The sequence below is a fragment of the Populus euphratica genome, unplaced genomic scaffold (assembly GCF_000495115.2).
Source record: "Populus euphratica unplaced genomic scaffold, PopEup_1.0 scaffold517.1, whole genome shotgun sequence".
Classification (NCBI taxonomy): Eukaryota; Viridiplantae; Streptophyta; class Magnoliopsida; order Malpighiales; family Salicaceae; genus Populus; species Populus euphratica.
The window spans coordinates 183,137-203,666 of NW_011500250.1; the positions used below are offsets into that span (position 1 = coordinate 183,137).

Sequence of the window (20,530 nt, forward strand, 5' to 3'; positions counted from 1 at the left end):
CAATTTCTTTCTCCTTTCTAATTCTTCATTGACTTTCTTGCCTCTCCTAAATTAAAAGATAATATATAAAACAAATAAAGTTTGTGATTAAAATGCAAAACATTCAAAGCACAAGGAACTAAAGTGAATTTTTTAAAAAAAAACATTAAGGGATAAAGTGCACTCTTTAACACCCATGAACATTTAAAAAAAAAAAAAGAATAAAGGGGATGCTTGTTTGTTAATGTGTCCTTATTATTTTCATTTTTTTTTATAATGATAAATTCAAATCTCATCCAATAAAATCAAGTATTAATTCAAAACAAAGATTGATTTTGACATAACAAACACGTTGTGTTACATGAGTCGAAAAGAATTATAAGGTTTTTAAATAATTATAACATAACATTGAGTGATAATATTTTTTAAAAAAAAAATTAGAGAAAAAACTAACAATATTGAAAGGGCTCAATAAATACGGATAAATTAGGCAGATTATGGCGGTCTACAATGAATGTAAGCTATGTTAAACAGTAAATGAATAAAAAAGCGAAATCTTGGAAAATAATTTTTTTAAAAATAAATTTTAGAAAAGAAAATTATTTTTTGATATTTAATAATATAATAAAAAATAAATTAAAAAATATTTTTTAGTGTTTAGTTATGTCATCAAAAATGAGTTAGAAAATAATTTATTGATATATTTTTTTTCAAGTTTATTAAAATAACAAGGAACAAATTTTACAAATTAAAAAGTTGAATGAGAATGAAATTGACTAAATCAAATTTTTCTTTAACTAAAAGATATTTTCTATTAATTAAGTTTTTTAATAATAAATAAATATAAAAATTTTTAATTTTTTTTAAATCACTTTCTAAAAACCATACACATATTAATTTACAGGGAAATTAGAGACATTATCGCAATCTGCACGGAAGTCATGTTAAACAGTAAAAGAAGCAATGAAAACCCATCTTGCTTTAGTTTATAGTGTAATTTAATAAACGTGGAAAAGAAGGTTTTGAACTTTAAAAATCCAATTAATTGAAAAAATGTTTTTGAGTAATTAAGGTATGGCTGTGATTATATGCTTCTAAGGATAGGATGGATCAAAAAGCCAGTCCAAATCCCGTTCGTTCAATTAAAAAAATAGTGGTATTTACTATATTATAGATTATTACATCATGCTAGTTGTTGTAGGTTAAATAAATTTGTATAATGCAAAACATTATTTAAATATTGCCAACATATTTTCTAATAAAAAATTAAATAATATTTGGAGTGATTGATATAATCTAGTTGATAAGTTTAAAAATAATCTACACAATTGTTAAAAGCATTATTTAACTGAAGTTTTTAATGCAACATATTAAAAAAAAATCTTAAGAAAAAAACATATCTAATCAAATCAAATTAATTTAGATTAGTTGGCCACATCTAAAACTTGAATTATAAAATTATGATATTTTATAAAAAATAGATCAAAATAATTTATAAAACTCATTTTTAATCAACCTAATATTAAAAAATAAAATTAAAAAAAATATAAATTAAAAATAGATTAAAAAACAACTCAAGTCTATTGACATGTTTAGTTTATAATTAAGACATGTGGCTAATATAACATGATAAAAAAAATAAAAAAATAAAAAATTTAATTACCAATCAATATAATATTAAAAAAATTAAATTAAAAAAATTAATTAGTTGCCCACTAAATAATAAAATTTTAAAAAAATTAACTAAAAAAATATAAAAAGCTAAGGATATAAGAAACTTTAAAGCCACCTCTTTTTTTTCCCCTCCTGAAAAAAGCTTTATTTTAAGTTCGTCGTTAGGCTTTCAAATTTTTTGTTTTATTTCTCGTATTATGTTGACTTTTTTATGTTCAGAGATCTTTCCGTCAATATATATAATTAATACAATAAAATAATTAAAAAGTTTATTTATTTAAAATAAAAAATATTATACTATTTCATATTTAAATACTAAATAATAAAAAAATTTAAATATTTTGCAGGGCCCGGGTCCTTAACCTTCAAGTCAAATCCAACATTAGAGTTTTGAAATCCCAAAAAAAAACAAAAACTCCGTGGAAAAGCTTTAGCATGTGCGATAAATGGATCTGTTAAAACTGTTAAAATTTTAGGGTATATTTAAACTCATTTACAGGTTTTTTTTTTCACTTACAATATTTATAAATATTTTTATAAAAATAGTTTTTTGTGTTTGTTTTTCATATAATATTTGACAAGAAAATTGATGAATGTAAAATATATAATTAATATTTAAACTTAATTTATTTGTTGAGAAATATTTCTAGCTCATGAAATTCTGTAAATATTCTGTAAACAGCAATCTATTTATAATACTACCAAACTATTTCAATTATTATCTTCATTTTACAATTATCATTATCTTTTCCATCACCACTACAATCTCATTACCTCCTTCTCTACAACTACCCCTAAGTCCACCATCACCGCCACATTACCTGCACCTCTATCACCATCATGAAAAATATTTACATGTAAAAATATTTTACATGTAAAATATTTTTTATCTATGAAATATTTTACAAAAAAAATAGGCCCATAGATTCACAATATTTTACTTAGCTCTAATTTAAAAATTTCCAATAATACTGTTATGAACTTATAATTTTTAAAAAGTTTCAATTTCATCGCCATTCATTAAATAACCAGTGAAATCTTATTGCAAGCCCACACCTCGAAAGTTCTCGCAGGTGGTATAGGTTATTAACTAATTTTGTGAGATATTAGTAGCCCATGCATCCGGATTTAGAAGGGGGACATGAGATCGGGGGGAAAGATGAGAGAAAATGATGAGAACAGAGGGCATATCGTAGCTAAAACAAGTAGAGGTAACATTAGAAAAACCTTTCAGACAATATCAAGAGATTTTAAATTATTGGAAGGGAAGTAGAATATTGATGACTTCATGCTTTATAGTTTATAGGAGCAAAAATCTAGTTCACCCAAATTTAAAACTTTGCATGATGCAGGGTGCGTGTATAATTCGCGCAAAAAAATTCTGTCAGATATCTGAGCGACCTTCACCACTACCGGCCAACCTGAAAAAATGGGTGGAGAAAGAAAGAAAGAGAGAGAGCATCATCACTTGTATCCCGGAACAGGTGTCAAACACTACCAAATCATTAATCATCCTTTGACAGTATACAGGAAGAAGAAAATGAGAAACTGGGCCAGAAAGGAACCTTTAATCCACTTATATTTCAAAGGCTAAAGGAAACGAAAACGACATTATTTTCATTGAATCTTCATACAAGTTTTGGTTGAGTTTGCTCAAAATCAAAAACGTCAAACATGAGACGCCTCACGTCTGGTTTCCCATATATAGTGTATGAAAGCCCGTGAAGGGAATGGTTAACAGCAGTTGTCGCAGGGTTTCTTAGTCTTCTATTGTGCTCGTATGCATCTTGAACCTTGTCAGCATAGATGATATATTTATGGAGATGCTTCTCTCTCAAGTACCTTCCACAGAACTTGTTCATGAGAACACGGCGGTGCTTCTCCTGTAGCCACTTTCCAGGAGCATCCAGATGCTTCATCAGTAATCTCTCGGCCATGACAATATCCTACAGGAAAGAAATGAAAACAGAGATTTCTCAAAATGATTTTACTACAGCATATTTTGCTTGTATCTCAAACAGAGATTTCTCTTTTTCTTGAACTTTTTATTCCATGTTGTAGATTTTAAAGCTCACAGCAAAAACACAGTCGCATTCATTTTACAAAGACAGGCAAAAAACAAGTTGAATTTGTTTGAGGAAAAACATACAAGGCATTACCTGGATCTTTTGGCCGACATATTCTAATCGCTCATAGCAAAATCGAGGGTGCTCAAATTTGTAGTTTGATGGGTGCAAGAAACAGAGCTGCAATGAAGTGTCAGATGGTCAGGAAACAAGAACACAGTAAATTTTCTTACATGACAAAAAAAAAAAGAGAGAACAGAAAGCATATCTTCTGAATAAGGGATGTTTGAGAATTATGTATTTATGTCTATTCGGTGCCACACTTATAAAATGATGCCAGAACGTAACTTCAGTTCATCTATATGCTTGCTATTTGCATGCTGGGAATAACTTATTACAACACCATATTGAAGGCAGATGGACTCTCACAAGTGAAATAGAAGAGAGGGCTAGCCATATACAGTGGACATGTTGCATTGCTTTGATAAATGGAAATATACATGAATACACAGATGCATGTATCACATAAACATAAATTTTTATACATTAACATGCTTTTGTGAGCATCTGCACATATAAATTAGCATAGAGTAAAGAATACCTGTAGCCCAAGTCCAAGTTCGATATTCCTAGCTTCAGTTATGTCTGGAATTCTGTCTCTCATTGTTAGGGGATAGCCCAATGTTCGCATAACGTGGGGTCTGCTTTCATAATCCCATATATTTCCTCGGAATCGGTGCATGCCTGGTGGGACACAAGCCCTGAAAAGCCTAGGGTGTGCAAAGAGAGCATCTTCAGGAGGCTGCAAAGGTAATGAACATCAATCAAGGGATTCCATCCAACATCGATAAAATGCAATCAGCGCTTGTTTTGTTAAGAGAAAAACAGATGAAGAATAAAATTAAAATAGAAGATTTGAACTTGCAACCACGTGCTTATTTTCACTTTATAAACAGTGGGTAAAGTCACTCATGCATGATCCTTTTTCTGACCTCTTTCTGATCCCAAAACAGCTTGTATGTAAATCTAGAATGTTGTCTTATGTAATTGTTATACTCCATGGTTCAGTAAAGCACATGCAAGAATGCTGCATTGACATGATATAAAGAGCATGAAGATGACAGCTGACGGTTATTATTCCATATGGCCATTTTTCAATCAGAACCCTGATGATTATACTTGTTCTCAATTTTCCTTTTTCCTTTTTCCTTTTAAAGATAGTAAAATTATCATAACTGAAAAAAGGCTTAAACAAAATGAGAGCTTGCCTTATAAGCAGCAACATCTTGCCAACTGAGCTGCTTGCCTTCAAATTCAACAGAAACATAATCTACATCTTCAAATTGCCTCCTTAATTTTGGCTGGCAATCCTCTGCTTCTGGGTCCATCTCAAATACTTCAAAAAGAACACGATATACTTCTGGCATGCCAAAACACAAGTATATTGCCCCAAACAGAGCCCAGAACACAGACCTGCCCAGTGCCCATAGCAGCAGAATGTTAGAAACCATATATTTGCATATGCCTATTTTATATAAATTCACATGTCAAGATCGAAAAAGCTAACAGTTTAAAATTGACAGGAAGGTGAGGTTTACCAACAAATCAAGCATGGAGATGCTGCTAAAGATAATCATTGTAATATAAAGGAACAAGTAGATTTAAGCCGTGGAGAAGCTGTTACAGAAATATAAAGTCACTGAACACAAGCTAATGTTTTTCTTTCTTCTTTTTTTTTTATCAGTAAACTATCTAGAGATTTGGAAAAGATGAGATAAACATCCAGCCAACTGTACCGCTGGCAATTATCTCACCAAAACTTACATTTATTTGCTGGGGGTATAAACTTTCAATCTGTTAACATGTGAATACCAACTTACCAAGAGTATTTTCAAAATAAAATTGTCAACTTCAAAATACCATCTTTATCATCTTCTTTCTCAGAAGCATCAAAATGAAATGATTAGCATATCGAAGCAACAATCAAAGGCTTCATCCAAAGCCTTCAGCAACGTGGTTTTAAATTTTGGTTATTATCATGGTCACAAAGTCATGGTTATGGTAGACAGTTTCTAGAAAATTGTTTCTAATTCAAAAAGTTTTCAATAATTTTAGACAGAATAGTAGAAACAAGTCAGGTGATAAATAAAGTTCACAATTTACACCAATCTAAGATTAAGAAAAAAAATAAATTCTATGTATGCAGCATAAAGAAGGTAATTCTAACAATTTTTTGCAAATTAAATAAATAAATAACTAAAATAGTTGAGGCTTGTACTAAAATCTTCAAATCAAGAATAAGTGGTTGATTTTTAAAGCAAAATTAGGGAGGTTGTTTGGTATCTTTTTCATTTTTATTTTAAATAATAGAAAGACACGTTATTTGTCAAAAAAATTCAAAACCAAACAAAGTCGTTTTCAAAAAAATTTCAATTTTTTTGTGCTTGATTTTTAAAAATTCTTCAAAGTGGTTGTTGGTTTTGCTTTTTTTCAACACACACACACACACACATAAATATTTTTTCAACACACACACACACACACACATAAAGTTTATTGTTTCTGTTTCCAAAAATTTGAAAACAAAAACAGTTAAAAGGTAGAAGGTGCAAGAGAGGTGGCTCCTATAATAAGCCTCCTAAAGCATAATCGTCTATTGATTAAGGTTTTAAATAAAGGTTGTTCAGGGCATTACTCATGAATCTCCAAAGCCCGTTCCATAACAGGGTTTTGTTGTGTGACTAATGGTTGATTTTTAAACCTTGTTCAGCTAGCACATAACTTGGAAAAGATTTGCATGCTCTGATATTTGATCTCCATGAAACTCCAATGTCAGTTGACCTGTCTTGGTTCCCATCCTCCAGAGTTCGGAGAAAAGTTTGAGAACAGATACAACCTAGCAAATAAATTCAACTTGCCTGCTCAAGCAAGTGTGCTCTCTGGCCCTCAACAAAAGGAAGAATTGATCCCCTTTTGATTCACTATCACACAGCATCCTAGTTCTCTAATAAATAAACATCAACAATTGCATTATAGTAGTCGCCTATTATAAATCGTTAAGCTGGTACCCATTTCACACTAGATCAAGGAATCACCAAAACAAATCCGTCTCCCATCAGATTTTTCTGAAAACATAATCTACCTCTCTTTTCTAAAGCCAGACAATGCCACCCTACATATATGGAAAATGGTACACACTTGTATGAGTATTCATGCACCCACTTGTATAAATGATCCATAGCCCTTAGATGCAGTTGAGCAATAGCCACAATCTCACAATCTCTTCAAGGATTTCATCTAATGTATACTAAGGCATGTCAACAACTAAAAACCAAAACATTGACGCCAAGTTTCAGATATGGAATCCATTCATTTGAACCTACCACATCGTATACTTCACATTAACAGCCAATCCAAAAGTTTTCACATAATCTAGAACTATCAAAAATAATTTTAGAAGCATTTTGCATAACAAATCCACAACATAAATCCAAAAAATTCATGCTATTAACTCATCTTACTCATATTAATGCCACAGCTTCAAATTAAACTTTGACATTCAATGAAATTAAGAGTTTATTCAACAATCTAAAACAACAAAAAAACAGAAGCAAACTTACTTAACTGGCGGTTCTCGCTCTTTCCTCTGCAACTTATCCATATTATCATAAGGAAAAATCAAGTTGTGCAAACTGGCAGCTTTAATCCATTTGGGCAAATTCCTCTTCCCAATCAACCCAAAAACTCTTTCCCTCAAAGGAGCAGGAGACTCCCGAGGATATCTCTGCAAGAAATACTCAGCGAAAGCCAATTCCAAAACATACTGCCCCAAGAAGCACAACCTTGAATGCCCTGATCTCACATGCCTGGCATTAGTCCGTTCGCAACTCGGATGCTGAAATGCCAAATACAACAAAGTATCAAACTGTTTAGCAGGATTATCATCCCCAAATCTATCACTTGGCTCTAAAGGGTACCCCAAAGCTTGCTTGGCTTCTAACAAATACTCATCAATCCAAGTTTGATCAGCATTGTTCAACCTTGAAGAAGGCAAACAAGAACTCAATAATGGAAATTGTTTGAGGGACAGTTGAGGGCTATTCAAAAACCTCTGTGCGAGTCTTTTATCATCGAGTGGGGGTTTAAGTATGAATCTTTTTGGGGGTATTCTTTTCTTTGGGGATGTGGTTTTCTTGCGTTCTGCTAGTTCTTTAAGAAGTCTTTGAGGACTGTTTTTAGGGAGTTCTTGTGGGTCTACAGCGACTGCAAAAACACCAAGATTTTGTAGGGTTTTGTGGTGGGGTTTAAGGTATCTGATTTGAAGGGGGAAAGGAGCGCAAGAAGATGAGAAGGAGATGTCAGATATTTTTGGTAATTGAGAGAAAGAAGAGGAGAGTTCCATTACTGGTCTGAAAGTGTTAAAAGTAATGTGAAATACTTTAAATTTATTTAGGACAGAAAATGGTGGGTTTCGGTTTTTGGCTAGGAAGATGGATAAGGTGTAGTGGTGACTAGCAAGAAAAGCTAGCAGGGTGATTGTGGTGACGACTTGAGATTTTTGCAAGACATATCATATGTCGTTGAATGTCAAAACGGTCAGTCGTTGGTTTTAGGAGGATGCCCTAAACGACCTGCCTTTTTGAGATGTCGTTCTTCTTAGTTCTTAGTTCTTACTTCTTACTATTAAACTTGATGCAAAATTCATTTGGCAGACGAGGAGTCAGGTTTTCAAAAATATTTTTTTAACACTGAAAAATACAATGTAAATTTATGTTTTAAAATTATAAATAATTTTTTAACCATTTATATATCTATTGATAACTAAAGCAAAATAGTAAATAATAATATAATATAATTAAAATAAAAATACAATAAACAATATAAAAATTCAAACACTTTATAAAATAAAAACTTGTACATGGTTTAAGTAAATTAAAAACACAATATAGTGTCTATAAAATTTTATCAACCAAAAATAAATCAATCTAAAACAAATAATTTACTGGTGTTTTATTGCTTATAGTTTTCTTATTATTTCAAAAATATTCATTTAGATAATTATCATGTAAAAAATTATTAGTGTTAATGCTAGTATTAATATCAATATTATTAATATTAACGATACTACTAATTTCTACAATAGCTTATATCAACTCAACTCCTATTAAATTATTTATATTTTATTTAATACTTGTCCAAAGATTCATAGAGTTCAAATTCATGTCAAGCTTTGTGTATATCAGTATAACTCACACTATAGTATTGTTTTTTAGGGGAGATAAAACTTAAATAAAACAGGATCTTGAATCTTTTTAATTATATTAGTAAGAAATGAATTAAAAATTCGCTTTACTTAGGCTTTGTGCTTCTTTTCTTACACAGAAAGAAACTATATAATTAAGAACAACAAGAAAGATGTGGAGAAAAGAGAGAGCCAATTTCTCAATAATAAATAAATAAATTAAAAGAAAATTAAAAGCAAAATAGGAGTCAAAATAAAAACAAGGAGAAGAATTGAAAAGCACCTATATTGTATTTCTAGATCAATTGTTAAGCTGATCTATAAACACAAATAAAGATAAATAGCAAGATATGTACCACTTCAGAAAAAAAATAGTGAATTAAAATCAAAGTTGATATCAGTCGTGGAGTTAGAGTTTTTTTAATAAGAGAACAAATTATTAATGAATATTATATTATATAGATATGCATTAAAAATAAATTCAAAATATATATACTAATTCATATTAATTAAAATTAATTTTAAAATACTTTTAAATTAAAAAAACTTACATTATAATTGTTCTTTTCGATTTTTTATATTTTGAAACCGCTTCATAATAGCTTCATTATCAATCTTATCAAAGATATCTTTTTCAATATATACAATCAAACTATCATTCATCCACTTATCTCCTATTCTATTCTGCAATCTACTCTTGACACTATATATAGCAGAAAAAACTATTTCCGCTATAGTAGTTGCAACTGGTAAAAGTAATGACAATTTGATAAGCATATATATATATATATATATATATATTAATGAAAATATTAATTTTTTTTTTGTTTTTACTATTTTCTCTACAAGACTAGTATTAATATATTAGTGGATTGAGAAAGCCTATTTAGCTTTTGAATATATCATTCACCCGTTGGAGGTATTTTTTTGAATGCTAATTTTTTTAATAAAAAACTTTAAATATATAAGAGTTGAATTGATGTAACCTGATTAAATTTATAGATTTAAAAGCAATACATATAATTCATAAAAATATAATTTAACTAAAAATAATTTTAAAGGGGCAATTGTCCCTTAACTTTTTTTTAATATTAATATATTAGTTTAGGAAATTGTTGCTGCAGGGGAAGGAAAAAAAGAAATTATTATTATTTATATTTGTTGACTTATAATATAATATAATATATATACACCGTTCATTCAATAAATTTTTCTTTTATTTTCTTTTGATATATAATATAATATAATATAATATATATGCACAACTCATTCATAAATTTTTCCTCTTTTCCCTTTTATTTCTATATCAAATCAATGTTACAACCTTAAAAATATAGAATCTTCTTATTAACAAAGAGTATTTTTTATTCTTTGTCTTTGCTGTTTTGTTCTTTTCATAAGTTGTTATGTTGCTTTCTTCTTTTCGTGAGCTGTTATTTTCTGCCTCTCTAGTATGTTCTTCTTATTGACAAAGAGTATTTTTTATTCTCTGTCTTTGCTGTTTTGTTCTTTTCATAAGCTCTTATGTTGCTTTCTTCTTTTCGTGAGCTATTATTTTCTGCCTCTCTAGTATATAAATTTCTCATTAAGTATAGTTAAGCAATTAATTTTTTTTGCCTTTTGCTTTATATTTTAGGTGATTTTTTTATTTTTTCTATTTATTTTATTGTTTAATTTTAATTTTATTCTTTTATAATTAGTTACTAAAAATATTAGAGTTTATGATAATTTAGGGGTTTTGATATGAATATGATCAAATATGTTTAAAATAAATGTTTAAATATACTAATTTAATCAGTTAAATACTTTTTTCTTATTATAAAGGAATAAATTAATATTCATGCAAAACCAGTATTATCAACATCTCTTGCATTAGTAGAGTAGTTTATTGAAATTTAATATTTTCATATGACTTGTTTGTAAGTAAAATATCAAATAGCAAGCATGTTTTTAGATTTTTTAAACTTACAAATTCAATCAGGTTACATCAATTAAACTCTTATATATTTAAATTTTTTTATTAAAAAAATTAGCATTGGAAAAAGAAGAAGCTAAACCTACCTACAACGGGTGAATGATATACTCAAAAGCTAAATAGACTTTCTCAATTAAACTGTTTATTTCAATAGTGAATTTATAGGTTTAAAAGCAATACATATAATTCATAAAAATATAATTTAATTAAAAATAATTTTAAGATGATATATTTTTTAATATTAAAATAATAATATAATGGATTGACTTAAATCAGTTCAGATTAACATGTTAAATCTGTAATTTAGGTTATAAGATTATAATAAACTCATAAAAAAATCAAAATAAATTATGAACCTTAATCCTCACTCAACCCAATATTATAAGATAAAAATAAAAATAAAAATAAATTAAAAATAACCTAAAAAATAAGTCAAAATTAACTTGTTAAACCCACAACCCAGATATTAAAAAGTAAATCAAAATAAATTATGAATTTTAATCCTTAATTAGCTCAATGTTGAAGGTTGATATTAAAAAAAATTAAAAATATTTTGATTCAATCTACCAAACTCATAATCTAGGTTATCAAACTAATATAATTTCAAAATAAAAAAAATAACATGATTTAACTAGAGTTAATCTGTCAAATCGATAACTTTGATCATATGACTAAAATAACTCCATATAGAGCAAATCAAAACAAAATATGAAACTCAATTTTTAGTCACTCTTGTCACAATTAAAGTTGAATAATAAAATTTATAAAAAATCTAATTAAGAAAGTGACGCAAAATAAGCCAAGTCAACTCGGGTTAATTTGTTAAGCACTATTACCGAATTATGAGGCTGAAATAACCTAATAAAAATTAAATTAAAATAGATTATGAATTTTAATTATGAATTAAACACAATATTAAATGATGAGAATAGAGAAAAATACCAATTAAAAAAGAAAAGAAAAATAATTGAGTGAATTTGGTTAATATGCCAAACCTAAGACCCATGTCATGAGACAGGAACAACCCAATAAAAAAATACAATATTAAAGGACTTGTGATCCGGGTTATAAGATCAAAAAAAATCTTAGAAAAAAATAAAAAATAACATAATTTAACCGATGTTCAAATGTTAAAACTTGCAAACTTGATCATGAGATCATGATATTTTTATAAAAAATAAATAAAAAAATATTTTAAAACACTTTTAAAAAATATCACAATGAAATATCAAATATACTAAAACTGTTATATTCTTTATTCTAATAAAAAATGTAAGATTTATACATTATTTTTAAAACAGGTTCAATATTTTAGAGAGAAGAAAGAATGGTTCCCTATAAGTGCAATTATTTATCTAAAGAACCTAATTTTAAATTATAAAAAATAGAGATAATTACAAAAAAATTCTTAAGGTTTGAAAGCATTTTTATTTTCCAACTGTAGTTTAAGAAATTACATTTATATTTTAAGTAATTTTTTTTTAAATAACAACAGATAATATTGATCTCCGATATAATATTTAACACAAATAACAACTATCATGTCAATTTATTTTTTATAATCTCTTCCACTTCCTTCGAAGGTAGGGTTCTGTAACTAATATTTTTTTTCAACAAAACCACTTTTAAATTGTACAAATCATAAAATTCTTAATCTCAAAATCTTTTTCACTTGAAATGGGTTTTCATTTTTAATTAAAAAATAGTTGTTTTAATCTAAAAATTACTTTGCCTTTTGAGTTTCTCGTTCACTAGCTGAAATCTGCTGGTATTCTTTCATGGTGCTGGTTCCTAAATAGACTTCTTTTCTGTTAAGGAGTTCGAAATGAGGAATCCATTTCAGAGATTACCGTCACTCTAGGCAAGTGTTGTGCCGGGGAACAAATTCTTCCCCGTAAGGTCATTCCGACCGAATTTGAGTCCAGTAATGGGTGCCCTCTCATCCATTGAGACCAGAAATTGAAAAAAAAAAAGGAATCCAGTTTTTCTTCTCTCCTCTTATCCTATCCCAACAACGAGGGGCACTAGGATAATGCCAAAGTCTTTCTGGCTAGCTTCTTTGCTATTAAAATCTCATATCATTTAGAATGGAATTCCCTGAGCAACACTAAATTCAATCTTGCTCCTTGTAGTATCATTTTAATTTCTTTGCCATTTCAAATTCTTCTGAGCACGATTCTTATAATTAATTGGATGGTTTTTACTTGTACTAATTTCTAACTCTTTCTTCTTCTTTTGACAAGAGACATGCGAATTCTAAATTGGGATGAAAGGAAAATGATATCCAAAAATTGTCTCAAGAAATGCTCGAAAGGGATTCGTGTTGTGATAGCATTATTTTAATTATGGATGTAAGGAAAAAATGAATACAAGGGAATTATACAAGGCATTATTGTAATTATAAATTATGATGACACTATAGGTGTAACAGATAACTTGATTTCCTTCTACATAGAAATCTTTCTTTCTATGATAAAGATTTTTTCTACACTCCAGTTCTTAAGGTAAAACTGATGATACCAAAAATTGGGTTGTTTGCAATATTCATTAGGTGTCTGCTTTGGGATGTGCTGATGGCAAAGGTTGTGGGTTGTTTTGCGGGTTGATTTCGGCTCTGTTTAGCGAGGAAGAGGGCTGCGATTCTAGGTAGATTTTGGGTTTGAAGGAGTTTGAAATTTATGGTGATTTCTGGGTTTCAGTGATTTCGGCTCTGTTGTTCGTCTGACCCCTGCGTTCACTACAAGTCCTTGGTTCCTTTCCTCTTTAGTTGTAGTAAATTTTATTGGTCTCTTTAGATCTCAAGAAAGATAGCAGGCTATGGTTTGTGTGTGTGCACGAGGAAGAGATAAAGATGTTGTTTGCATGTGAGTAGCTGCAATTGCTAAATGTCTAGTTATTTTACCAGTTTAGAAAACATATTAATCAATATCAAAAGGCAGTGTAAACCCAACCAATTTAATGTTAACGTGCTTCTTTTTAAAGATGCATATAACCTGTTTGTTAAAATACTTGTTTGAAGCATCATAATATGTTATTATTAGTTTGAGGATTTTAACTGTTATTTAGTTATTAAAATAAATATAATAAAAACATGCAAATAATTATATATTTTTTATTAATTTTTTTTTTAGAATGTTAAATGTTAACGTTGATCTAAAATTCAGGATATAAACTATAATTTCTCAAATTACAATAAAAAAATAAAAACACAAACAAACTTTAGCACATTTTTTTTATAATTATCCAATAAAACTAAGATGTTGCTAAGAAGTAGCAATTAGAGGATTGGTATTTGGTTAGAAATTTAACCGTTGATTGTGTTTGTCCTGGTTAAAGAAACTCCTTCGTTCTACAAAAACCAGCAATACAATTTAGTAAGTCCCCTCATGTATGTTCGTGATTCAAGGAATCAACTTCTGCATATTCTCATATTAGGCTTGTTATGTTGAGATCACACTGTTACTTTAGATATTTGGTAAACATGTGGTTGCTAGGAGTTTACTTGTTTTGTAGGTAAAAAACAGGGGAGTTGTTTTGTTTAGTGAATATTATTTATAGCGAATCGGGTGGTTGTATATGGTATTAATTTTATTTGTATAAAATATATTTATTATTGATAATTTTTTTTATCTTTAATATTTAATTATATTGGATTAATAAATATAATGTTTGATTCATAAACTAGAGTATAGATAAGATTTATGGAACAAATATGCTTTACATTAAAAATTATAAAACTATTATAATTATGAGGTTTCTATTACATTATAGCATGGTCTTTTAACGTTCTCGGTCAATGTTCTAATTGAGAGGAGAAATTAATTAGAGATATTGAGACCAATATATATCATGTTCTTTCTTATATTAAATAAAGTAATTACTCTTATAAATTAAGATATAAAAAATACTTGGAACTAATTTGCACGTATTTGTTAGATGACATGTATATTAAATTGACCCGAAAAAGAATTTTATATGGAGAGATCATCTATATTTATGGAAGCATTCACGTAATAGTTATATAGGTGATCCTTAGACTTAAAAATCACTAAGTTATCTTATATAAGAAGTGTTGTGTTTTAATCATGACCATACCTTATCCCAATCAAGAGTAACAAACTGATAAATATTGAGTATCTCATAAACTATATAATGACATTTACGTATTTAAGAGAGGATTCATCACCCTAAGTGAATTAAAGAAAATATTCTAAATATTTTCAAATAGTATTAAATGTGAAGTCATTGGCCAAGGTGAAATAAGATTTGAAAAGAATTTTAAAGCTTATTCAAATAATCAATGATTATAGTGTTAAGAACAAAACTAATTTAACAAAGTAGACAAATTCCATGCTATAATGTCTAAATCAAAACATTCTTAATAAAAGATGCTATAATATCTAAATCAAAACATTCTTAATAAAAAAATAATATTACACTAAGAAATTGGTCATAAGAGGTTAAATCAAACCACTTATGACTTTTCTAATATAAGGGAGATCATGACATGTTGTTAAACATTGTACTTAATCTTTAAATATAAATAAATCAATTGTTGAATTGATAATAAATTAAATTATTTAATTTGCTTAATCCTATTTATTTAGGATTGATATTTATATTTATGCCAACTTGTTAAGGAACCTAATGGGTCATACACATAAGAACTATAAGTCAAAAATTAAATGAGATGATTAATCAAATATAACTTGGTTATAAATAAATTTTAGAAATTATGAACTAGAATATAATTAATATAGACAATTATAATTCTAGACCTAAAAAAATAAAGTAGGGATTGATTGAATATGTTTCTAAAATTATTATAAAATAATATATGTGATATTATTTAAGGGGTAAATTGATATTTTTCTATTTATATAATTTTTAGGTTGTCTTATAAATAAAATGTCATGTCTCTTATTTTCTACACATGAAAATACAACAGTATAATACAAAAATATCTAAATATAAAAGAAAAAAGGTAGTATTCAAATGTATAACAATCTCTCTCTTTTAAAAAGGTTTAAGAAATATTTAACTAGTGGTTCGTATGGATTATTATTGAAAGCCGAAGACTTAGATGGCTTATGGTTTATAATAATCCAACCTTGAAGTAATTATCCAAAATAAAAAACATTTAATCTTCAAGTAATTTTTGTATAAACCCTAAACAACTCTACATCTGTCGAACAAGATCATTAGAACTCATGAAAAATTTTAAATTTATTATTTTGGTTGTATGTATGTGTTTTTAAAAACCCAACAATGTTAGTAGAGTTATATTAGACAATTATAGTTTAGGATTGCATGTTTTAATTATTATTGGTGTTAATTGCAAATTAGAATTATTTATTCCAAAATTATTTTTTCTGTCATTTGTCTAATGTGGTTATATTTTTCAAATCTGAGTGGATTAATGGGCAAGAAAGCCACCACTAGCAAGGCCAACACTATTGATTGTTGCTGACTATGCTACGAGCACATCCAACACACCACCGATTGGTGAGGCAACAATTGAGAGCTACTATCTCATTAGGTGCAGCTGCTAGAGAAAAGGGCAGTGTTGCGTGAGGAAGCAGCCTTACGTTATCACAAAGAGCAACGATAGCGTTGGTGGCAATAACTTTAACAACTACCAGGTGTGGGCTGGCAACTTGGATAACGAGATGACTAGGTGAAGAGATACGATTCTACCCTGTAGCCTAATTTAATTTTTTTGGGTTTAATTTATGAATTTACCTCTGCATTTTATATCTAATTACATCTAGGTATATTTGGAGTTGAAATTATAATTCTATCCATATATAAAATAATAATTTTATATTAAAATTAAAATCCTATATTAAATTAATTATATAATTAATTTCTGATTGAATTAAAATGTTCAATTTTTTTTTTTTGAGTTTTGCAATATCCTAATAAGATTAGAATTTAATTAAAATGTTTAACTAAATAATATTTAGAAAAATATTTTTTCTAAAATACAAAGAGTTTTTTTGCCAAATTTTTTTATTTAATTGATCGTAAAATAGTTTAGGATATTAATAAGAATTATAATATGATTAATTTTCTTATTAAGTTTAAAAAAAACAACTTTTTAATAAAAATATATACTAAATAAAATTTATTAATTTTTGAAAATTATCAAATTGGATTTGAACTTATTATTTCAAAGTGTTAAAAATATTATTTTAAATTGCACATAAAGCCAGTTATTAGAATTAAAAGCATGTAGTATATTTATTTATGCATATTAATATGTTCTTATGCATGATGGTACCATGGACATTAAAAACCAACATGATTGTGTTTTTATAGTTAAATAATTGTAATATTAAATAAGACATGTATGTTCTTCCTTTTCTCTATTTTCTTTTCGAGTTTGTAAAACTCTTTTCTCATCTAATTCCCCTCAACTAGAATTGGAGGTTGCTTGATTAATTATGTAAATGTTATGTAATTTAGAAATGTAAGAATCTTGATAGGAAAATTATTTTATAACCTAAGACAAAGAAAGAATGGTAGTGAATGATATAATCATGATGCTCACATATTTGCAACAACTACCTAGATTTTGACCACTTAATTCCCTTCGATAGCTCAAGAGATTTAGTTTAGATATGTCTATAATCATTCCATTAAAATGACATGTTAGGAGTGTATGTTAATATATAATTATTATGTATGATATATCATTAATGTAATGGGATGACACTTAATTAAAATAATAAATCTCTTATTAATATATTAATTATATGTAATTTGTTGCCTTCTAATTTTATGTGCATAAACCCAGAGTTGTATTCATGAATAACTTGTTGGGCTATTTAAGGTTACCGTTAATCGAATTGTTTTTAATGCTATAAAATTGAGTCCTTAACTAACTTATATGGCTTGGATGAGTTAATTATGATTATATAAAATTAGAGGTAATAGTTAAATGAATCATATATGATATGTTTAGACAAAGAGGAGTCACACAAAAATATCATTGATAAGTTATATTATCTATCTAATTTAATTTATTTTGATTTATTGAGTTAATTAATGTTATATAAATTAAATAGGATCCTACCCTACTAAAATATTTAAGTGAAATTTTCTGAATTAATATGGAGGACTAATAATTTATAAGAAAATAGTAAAAGACAAAGTTAAGGTTAAAGATCTTATTTGAATTTGGCTTTAAATATGTATGCACGAAACCAATACCCATTATCTTTACATGAATAGTTTGATAGATAAAAAATGAGTAATAACATATCCTTATGCAACACACTTGAGGCTAACAAATTGACTAAACCAAACTTATTTGACTGATATCGTAATGTGAGAATTATTCTCAAGTAACAAAAAAGATTCCTTTTGTAATTGATGAGGATGATAATGAAGTTAGGAATGAATATCTGTCAAAGAACCATCTCAACCTAAAAACTTAAGCTGTTAGGTGAGGTTTCAAGATATGATTTATATTATTCTCTAACATACCCCCTCAAGTGAAAGCCCTTTGAGCTTGGAACTTGCATAGGCCCACAATACCTTCTGCTTAATTTTTATTAAATAAATAAGAACGGTGAAATTTGAACTCGTGATTGCTTGGTCATCAAGACTCTGATACCATGTCAAAGAACCAATTCAACCCAATAGCTTAAGTTGTTAGGTGAGATTCTAAGAGATGATTTATATTATTCATTAACAATATCAACGTCATATTGATGACGATGAACATACTGCATGTGTGATATCAGTCAACATGACACCTGAACTTCAAAGTCAACATGAAAATTGTCACACCAGGATATTATGGCGATTAATTAAAAAAATAATCTCTTGATGCATGTGTGATATCAGTCAACATGACACTTGAACTTCAAAGTCAACATTAAAATTGTCACACTAGGATATTGTGGCGACTAATTAAAAAAATAATCTCTCGATTGGAAAAAGAATAGATATCTGACATTTTATTCTTTTAGGGGAAAATGTCTTGTTCCAGGAGTCACCATTTAGTATTATGGTCACTAGGAACCCTAACTGGTCAACAAAGATTATATGGTACAAAAATGGTTACACAAAAGGAAAGATGCTGTCACTTCTTAAGCGTCCTACCTAAGTTAGGATGCATTGCTGGTTTTGTTTAAAATTACAAAGAAATTGTTCTTCTTTTTTCTTTTTTTATTCTTCCTCTCATGTTCCTGACTCTAGCGTCAGTGAATAATTTTCATGAATATTTCCAACTCTGGCGTTGGTAAATATTGCACAAATCCAAAAAATACGATACTCCTGACTCTAGCGTTAGTGAATATTTTTGTAAAAAATGAATTTGAAGAAGAAATTTTTATGTTATTTTTTATTTATCCTTTATTATTATTTGCCCTTTTTAGATGGAAGTAAAAAAAACATTGCAAGACATATTTGCATTTAACAATAATAGTCCACACATTGAACATATCTATAAAAACAAAATACAAACACAAAGAAAAAAAATAAAACAAAGTGCGAGGGGCCCATAAATAAATCAACAAAGGCCCTAAAATATTTTTTGCATTTTCTATTATAAAAAAGGGTTTGTTAGGTAAAATATCAAATTAGAATGGGAATAAAAATTATGGCTAAAACATAAGGGTTTGTTTTGCAAAGTAAACCCTTAGCAAACACAATTTGGGCAAGCTGGGCTTAAAGCCTAGACCCGACCCGCTTTTTTTTTGGGCTGGATCTAGCCTAGCCATGCAGGCTGGGCTTGACCTAGCCAAACCGGTCCGATTACTGGTTCAAACTAGTAACCTAGCTAGTCTAGTTTTCTTTGCAAGCATGCACGAGCTACTCGTGCACCTTTGCTATAGGAAGAGGGTAGTTAAAAGTGAAAAGGAGGGGATGAAATGACTTACCTATTATTGGATTGTTGTTGCCAACTTCTTGAGTGAAGATTGATGCAGATGCTCGTTGCTGGGAAAACTGGAATTATTCCTTCTACATTTTTTTCCTCTTAGAGTCAGCAAAAAATGTGCTGACTTGCCGAAGCTACCTTCTCTCCTTCTCTGTTTCTGTTTTTTGTGCACTTCTGCTCTGTTCTTACTACTAGAAATCACAACAAATACAAAGAAAATGTGTACTAGCGGTCATTCATGTTGCTGAAGGAGGATAGTTGGTAGGTAATGGCTGCATGTTGGTGTAACAAAGCATGCAAAAAAAGAGGGCCTCCAATCTTAGGGGGATAAGAGGTTTGCAAGGTGGGGTTGACGAATGGTAGTGCTGCTTAAAAGAGGTTCACTTCGCAGTTAGGCTACCAAAAAAGGAACAATGCTATTGCTGCGACTGTGGTGATGAAGCTCTACTGTTAGCGTGACTGAGAATGATGGCTCTGCTGTTGTTGGTGAGAGGAGTCGTTCAAGATACAATCTGTCCAGCTTGGAGACTGGGGGAAGAGAAAGGTGGGCTCTAAACTTTATTAGCTTCCTCCCAATGAGGAGGAGTTTTGGCTTGGGCTTATTAAAGATAGTAGAAAAATCAGTGTAATAGCAAATAGACTGAGATCGAGGAAAAGAAGAGGAAAAAGCAAGGATTATCTTGAAAATAAGAATTATCTTAAAG

At 28.7% G+C, this 20,530-nt stretch overlaps 1 protein-coding gene across 1 annotated transcript; it reads right to left on the reverse strand.

The window, feature by feature from the left end:
* Positions 1-3,107: 3,107 nt before the first annotated feature.
* On the reverse strand, positions 3,108-8,268 carry LOC105112706 (Ribonuclease III family protein). Its single transcript, XM_011008491.1, has 5 exons — positions 7,340-8,268; positions 4,988-5,192; positions 4,321-4,521; positions 3,813-3,899; positions 3,108-3,599 (listed from the first exon to the last, which is right to left on the reverse strand). The coding sequence occupies exons 1-5, from the start codon at positions 8,119-8,121 to the stop codon at positions 3,282-3,284; spliced, it is 1,593 nt and encodes a 530-aa protein (XP_011006793.1). The 5' UTR covers positions 8,122-8,268; the 3' UTR covers positions 3,108-3,281.
* Positions 8,269-20,530: the final 12,262 nt, after the last annotated feature.